Here is a 7,355-nt window from a genome sequence, read left to right as displayed (position 1 = left end):
AGGGCATTTATTCGACACAAATTTCGTCGCGCTCACAGCGCGTGGCCGGAGACCGCGTTCGTCTAAAGGCCCATTTAGATGGAGAGAGTTTCTCGTCTCAAAGATACGATTATCGAAAGAATATAAAAAACTTTCCTCGTCTAAACATTCGCGATTATCGACCGTCCACGTGAACGATAATCGCCTCGCCTTTGAATATACAGTCATGGCAAAATACGCTCTATTCAATTAGTTTTTACGTTTTAACTTAAATGAGCGTTCCGGGCATGCGGGCGAGTTCGGCTTGAATTTGGTCTACGTGGGTGCGAGTTCGAGACGAGAAACTCTCCCCATATAAATGGGCCTTTATACTTGGCGGCAGAAATAGGTAAAGTGGCAGTACTTCCCTGGACTCTCTCTCGATTCTTTCACAAGAAACCTACTGCTACTAAATATATGTATAAGGTATATATTTTACATAAATAACCGTGAATTGATCATACTATTTGATGGGTTAAAATATTTATTATACAATTATCGAAGAAGTTTTATACACGTTGCTGGAAACCATGTAGTACTAAAATTCCATTGGACCGACGTGGCGGACCACGACCTAACCCTTCTCTGCTTAGTACACCCGTGTCCATCAGTGGAACGTGTAATGAAGTAGATAAACAAACATCCTTATGGATCACGACTTAAACAGTACTGCACAAAAACGTCTTCAAATCTATAATTTTGAAGTATACTCGTATCCGTAACAAAACTAAATTAGCAATCGTATGTATAGATGAAGTTTACCTGATCAAATAAGGAGTAAATGGTCGCTGAGGGTTGGTGGATAGTGCAGACGATGGTGCGGCCTTCCCACGCTAGTTTCTTCAGCATTTGAATGCACTGAGCTGACGTTAAACTGTCTAGACCTCTGGAAAAGATAATAGAGATAGTATAAGATTGAAATAGGTACTTACTTGAAGTTAGAAGACAAAAAAACATTTATGTATGTAATCTGTTGAGAAATAAATCAAGTCAAGTTTTATGTGGATATGGCACCGTCGTCGTTTTGCGCGACGTTTCCTCTAACGTCACAGTTGGAAGACTCAGTGTCACGATTGAACAAATTGCCGGTTATTAAAATAATTTACCGGTTATTAGATGGATTGATGGTTATTGAATAGATTTTGCGCTGGAATAGAACATTATGGATTGAGTATAGTCGACAATAAGCAATTGGTTGCTGATTACAGTTTTATGTTATTAAGTTTTAGAAATTTGTATGAAATGAATATTAGTGGGTTGGCCAGAAAATAATTGATATTGACTGGACGATTGTTTTGGGAAGAAGGTCATAACGAGAGAAGCTTATTTCGTTTGGGGAAGCTTAGTTAAAGAATAAAAGTTCTAGTGAACCTTCCTCTAGTCCACAAGGTAGTGGTCTCGAATTTTAATTTTAGCTAGAAGAAAGTTGGAGGCGGCCAAAATGTTGTTCTCGTATCATTGGTATAATAAAGCCACATGTGGTGAGTACGTACGTCAAAAGTACTTTCATCACATAACAGTTATAAAAATAATACGAACTGCATGAAACCTTAGACGTTCAAGTTCCGATTAAATTAACTAACTACCTTTAACGAAATGTGTTTCAAGTACAAATTTTATATTTATTTCTGTTTTCTTCTATGTCAACATACGCTACTTCCTTTATTTAAAGCTTTGTAAAGAATTTTTACTTCATTATGCGCTTACACGCATCCACTGCTGTGTATAAGCCGCCCCTAGAGCATTAAATGAAAAAATAAAAAAAACATAATTGGAAAAGAAAGTATATAGTTTTAAACTTAAACTCGCGTTTATTAGATACAAATGTTTGATATATATATACAATAATATATATATATATTATATAGTAACAGATGTGATCATGGTCCAGGTGACCAAAAGAAGGAACTCAAAACGTTGGTTTGTTTGAGAAAAGCAATTTTAGGTCCGAAAATTTTACCTAAGTATTAGTGACCATTGTAAACCTAACATTCACAATCTAACACCATGTATAAACAGTATAATATAATAATAATGTAATAGTCTTGGAGTCGTTATCTGCGCGTATACGCGATACATACGCGCGCGCTGTAGCCGCGCGCGCGTATGTATCGCGCATTTTGTTAACAGATGGTTTTAATTTTAGTTTTGTTTGTTAATTGCAGTTGGTTCTCGAAATTAAGCAACTATATGAAATTCTAAGTGTAAACTCCAGTGGAGTATGTATATCTTCTTGCTTGTAATGCGAAGTTTGCATTTTGAATAGATTCACTATAGCGCGTCTGCGGCACACAGTGGTGCACTCTGTGTGGCACCGCGGAGAATATTATGTTTTTATAGTAAAACAAAACTATTGGTTTTTTAGGGTATTTAAGGATGAAATAAATATTTTTGTGATAATAAAATATTCGTATAATTAACAATTTCGGTGTTAATAATTTTCATTACAAAGGAGAAAACAGTTCGTTTGAAACGATTATTTCAATATTACATTATATTATATATTGTTGAGTTCTTAGGTTTTCGCGATTGTTACACATAGGAAAGGAAACTATTTTTCCGGATTTAAATCGCGTATATTTGTTTTTTCAAACAAACCGACGTTTCGGGCCCTTTACAGGTCCCATGGTCACGGCTGACTAGATAGGCTGTATGCTAGAAGACGTCGGTTCGAATCCGGCCGGATCGAAGGAATTTTTTCTGAGTATTCGAGCTTTGTATTAATAATGTAAAATTTGTTTAGATAAATGTTCATAAAAATTACTTTTTTCCGCCAGTGCACCATTGTGCGGCACGTATACGCGCAGATGACGCGCGTTTGCGGCACCGTAAACGAGCGTTCGTAAAGCGCACGTCGTAGCAACAAATCGATACCTCCATTGACTTATGGATACCTCACACGTAAGTTGTAATAAGTAAAAATACCATTTTTTGCCTTTGAACTTAAATATATATTTTATAAATATATTATGGGTACCATGTTTGAAAATACCCATAACATTAAGTGATTTCCTTACTTTTAAATATGAAACCTATAATATGCATAAAAATAATTTAATATTTAAGTAAAAAAGTAAAAAATGGTATTTTGACTTACGTTTTTCACAATTTGCTACTCATTGGAAACATAACTATTTATAAAAAAATGTTTTAATGCGATTTATATGCGTTAAAATTGTTTTATATCCAATTACATTCAACCATTTTACAGCAAACTTTCAATGTAAATATACTAACGTAGTAGGTTCATCTAAGTATAAGATAGGTGGATTGTCAATGAGCTCTACGGCAATAGAGAGCCTTTTCCTCTGTCCTCCAGAGAGATTGGCGCATCGTGTGTCTTCCGTGTTTGATAGGGCTAGCGTGTCCAGGATTTCGTTTATCTGAAAGAAACGAGAGTATATTAAACTATTTAGTTATAGATAAACAAAATATTTATTTTTATTGTCATAATATGATAATATGACAATATTATTGACATAAAATTATGTAATCAAGAGTTTATCTTAAAAGCAACTAAGTAAAATATGTTATGATGAAAAATCACAATTTCGCTCGCTTTTAGTCGACCATTGTTAAGTGTAGTAGTTGTAACATAGTAATAAGTTATTGTGTTTCGTCCAAAATAAACTTCAAGTTATGAACTACGAAACCTTACTTCGAATTTTGACAAAGACATTGAAGATGCCAAGAGTTTGTTGTTCGAATATGTGAAGACCCAAAAGGATTGAAAGGCAGAAGTAGAAAGAGAGAAGAAAATATCTTCCCTGCGCACGCAATATAATAACGCCTACTTACCACAGTAGTTTTCATTTTTTCAGTGAATGTATGTCCCAACTTCATATCAGCTGCGAACTTCATGAGTTCGCCAACAGTGAAGAGAGGGTTTAGTCGGTCATCCTGTAGGATGTAACAGGACTGCCTCCTGTATGCTTTAAGCGAGCTGAGATTATTGCATTTGTTGTCCATTACGCATATCTTGTCACCAGCGCGGATTGTGCCGGAGACGCCATTTGTTCTGAAACAAGGTTTTTATAAATAAACAACTTTACCGGACAATCCACATAACTAGGGAATTCCCAGCACTATAAGTATAAATCCCAGCATCTAATACATCTTAATGTCATGTCATAGCTCAAATTTATCATAAGTCACGACACCCATTGACGGGACGTCACGGCTGGGGATTTTTAGGTGACGAATAGTAATATACCTTAATGTTATCACACTATAGTTTAAATTTCAATGATAATGGTCGTAGCTACGAAAACAAAGCTCAGGTAAGCTTAAGCGTAAAACACGCTTCAACGATACCGAATCGGCAGCCTCTGAAATGCCTCTACGGCCGTCGCGTCGGGATGTTTCGGCACGACTGATTTGAACAGAACCTAGACGCGAGCACGATGTCACTACGCTACGGGATGCTAGTGTGCGCTTGCATGTAGGGATGCTGAAGGATCCCTTACCATATCGTCCAGTCAATGGGTGCTGGGCTTAAGGCTCAATTTATATTGCCGTGAATCGGAATGGAAGCGTATTATTGTAACGAAATAGCACGGCAGCTGCGGGAAATCCAAAGATTGCGTGACAATTCTCCGGAAGACGTGCGACCTGTTTTTTGGCTCGTAGGTATCTACTTTTGTACGTTACATTATAATTGACATAAAGTTGCTTATAAATAATTAAATAAATAAAATAAAAATATTTTATTTCAGCTGATTTATAATCCATATTTACATAAAAATATTATATCTAAAACTTAAAAATTTAATTCATTAAAATCTATAGATGGTTAGTAACATACAATGACATGCAAGTAACAAGCGCGGTTTTTGTACGGACAGTCGAATTTGTCCGTACTTATTAATTTTTCGTTCGTTAGACTGAGGGTTACCATTATTTATTATTATATATATAAAGCTACAAATCCTGACTCACTTAGAAAAATAAGAACGCATATTTCCCGGTATGGTGGAAAAAATATATTTATACAGTTGTACGCGGGTAGGCTCCAAGGCAAAGAATCAAATATGAGAAGACCTGAATGTGGAAAATGTAAACGAGTGATCAACAGTCTGCAAAAACTAAAATACATGGGGGGGGATTTTTGTGCATTTCTATGAGATACAACCTGGTCAATTTTAAAAGGAATGTCATAGAGGGTAACACTGGTCAACTGCCTGGGTTAAAAAAAAATCAAGATGGCGATTTCAAAATCGAGGCCGAAGAAAAATTTGTTTTTCGCCATTTTCAAATACGGCCGTCATAGAAGCGTTCGTTGGCGGCAGAAAAAAAATTGCTCAGATCCCTTTGAAAATTGGCATATGGGGGTCTCTAGCAGTGTTTGATAATAATTTGTGATCAAAATTGGTTTTTCGCCATTTTTCAGTATGGCTGCCATAGAAGTGTTTTTGGCGGCAGATCAAAATTTGCTTTTATTCGATTGAAAATCGGCATGTGGTGGAATCTATAGGTGTTTAATAATAATTTGCGGTCAAAATTTATTTTTCGCCATTTTTTAATATACTGCCATACAAACTTTTTGGCGGCAGATGGAAATTTGCTTTATATCAGCTGAAAATCGGCGTGGGGATCTCTATAGGTGTTTAATAATAATTTGCAGTCAAAATTAACTTTTAGCTTTTTACGGCTGTAGGCCGAGATGTAGCGGTGGGCGAACCCGGAGCGTCCGCACGCCACCTTACGTAGGTAGTATACAGAGACTCTATTTTTTATTTTTATTTATAATAATAACACACACACTCAACATAGCCCCGCACTAGGGAAACCCTGTGTCGCGGGTGCCATGGACACACATATAGACAAGCACAATTTACACCCAAACTCACGAGAGAAACAAATGTAGGTCATACAAATATTTCTCCCGGCCCGGGAATCGAACCTGGGACCTCTGCGTGGCAGTCCGGCATGGTAACCGTTCGGCCACAGAGGCAGTTACGGTACAAGATTTCACAATTGTTCAAAATGTAAGGTATATTTCCCGATGTAGTGGAAATCAGATACTTATTATAGCGTTGTTGTATCTCGACCGTCTCTCTGTTAGATTCCATTTTCTTGAAAGCTATGCCAAAGAGAAGTATTTAGGGGGGAAAATGCCAAACCACTGCCGAAATTCCTGTACTATGAATACCGATACAACGATAATCTAGAATATCAGACGAAAAAAACCAACTTAGAAAAATGGTCGTTTCTTAAATAGGCCCAAATCGGGAATCGAACTCCTCATTAAGTGCCCGTAGTACTAACTGCTGTGCCATTGAAGAGCTTGAGCACACCCCGTAAAATGAACCCGACCACGCGCCGCAGGCCGAGCCCGACCCCACCGTAGTTGGGGTACAGGGCTCGTAGATTACCTAAACTTATCAAATCTATCGGACACAAAAAGTTACATTACGTGTTTTTTTATTAATTTTGCCGATAGGTATGGCGTGTTATTCATAGGTCAATGTTTTTATTTATCGTACATAAGTCTATTAACGAACCTACTAGTTTTTTCCACTCGTTAACCGGCTTAGAACAACAAAGTGTTTAATAATGATTGACAAGCCAGCTGGTCACCAGACGACCTGCAATCATCTATTTAAAAGTCTATAATTTTCTTATTATTTTCTTACACGAGTAGATGTATTTCATAGTATTTACAACTAATGAGTAATATATAGAAATAAGTAATTGACATTGAAATTTTTTTTTATGATACCAAACAACGGCAACTAAATACACAGCATATAAAAGTCCCTGGACCTCCTAAAACCATATATGTATATATCGGAATCTCTTACTAACAAAGCTGGGAGAATGTATTATCTCGGGAGGGAGTTGGTAAAAAGTAAGAAGATAGCAGCTTGCTGGACGATGTATGGTAAAGTATACATTAAGAGGGAAGAAGGACAGACACCAATTCGTATCAAGGAAGAAAAAGATCTACATAACTTTTCTAAGTGACTAGTTTCCGTTTCATATATATCTTCTGTAAGAAAAATGTATAACTCGTCATATAATTATTTCTATTTACAACCTGCTCTAATGTGCATCTGTAGTTTAAATAATAGACAACTAAACATTAAAATAAAATATTATTTATACACAAAAATACGCCACATAAATAATAAAAAACAAATTTTTTACACACACACACACAACCACACCAAACTCAAAATGAAATTCGTCACATACAATTAGAAATACTACCTACAACAAACCCTTTAGTTCACTTTCATAACTAAGTTTTCTTAACTGGTTAAGAAAAACCCTTTTTTATTATTGTTTTCACAACTGGTTTTTAAACAAGAATACGAAGTGTTCATTCATAACTG

The 7,355-nt window shown here is 36.2% G+C and overlaps 1 protein-coding gene across 1 annotated transcript in view; it reads right to left on the bottom strand.

The window, feature by feature from the left end:
* Positions 1-780: 780 nt before the first annotated feature.
* Positions 781-7,355, bottom strand: part of LOC113238057 (ATP-binding cassette sub-family G member 4-like) — a gene marked incomplete at both ends in the record, with an annotated part of 6,720 nt that continues 145 nt past the window's right edge. The window contains 3 exons of the mRNA XM_026474779.1: positions 781-904; positions 3,256-3,401; positions 3,817-4,036. Coding sequence (XP_026330564.1) covers positions 781-904; positions 3,256-3,401; positions 3,817-4,036 — 490 coding nt within the window. The remainder of the gene's footprint in view (positions 905-3,255; positions 3,402-3,816; positions 4,037-7,355) is intronic.

Source organism: Hyposmocoma kahamanoa, unplaced genomic scaffold (assembly GCF_003589595.1).
Source record: "Hyposmocoma kahamanoa isolate Upper Pololo Valley unplaced genomic scaffold, ASM358959v1 94119, whole genome shotgun sequence".
Lineage (NCBI taxonomy): Eukaryota > Metazoa > Arthropoda > Insecta > Lepidoptera > Cosmopterigidae > Hyposmocoma > Hyposmocoma kahamanoa.
This window is presented reverse-complemented; position numbering and strand designations above follow the sequence as displayed.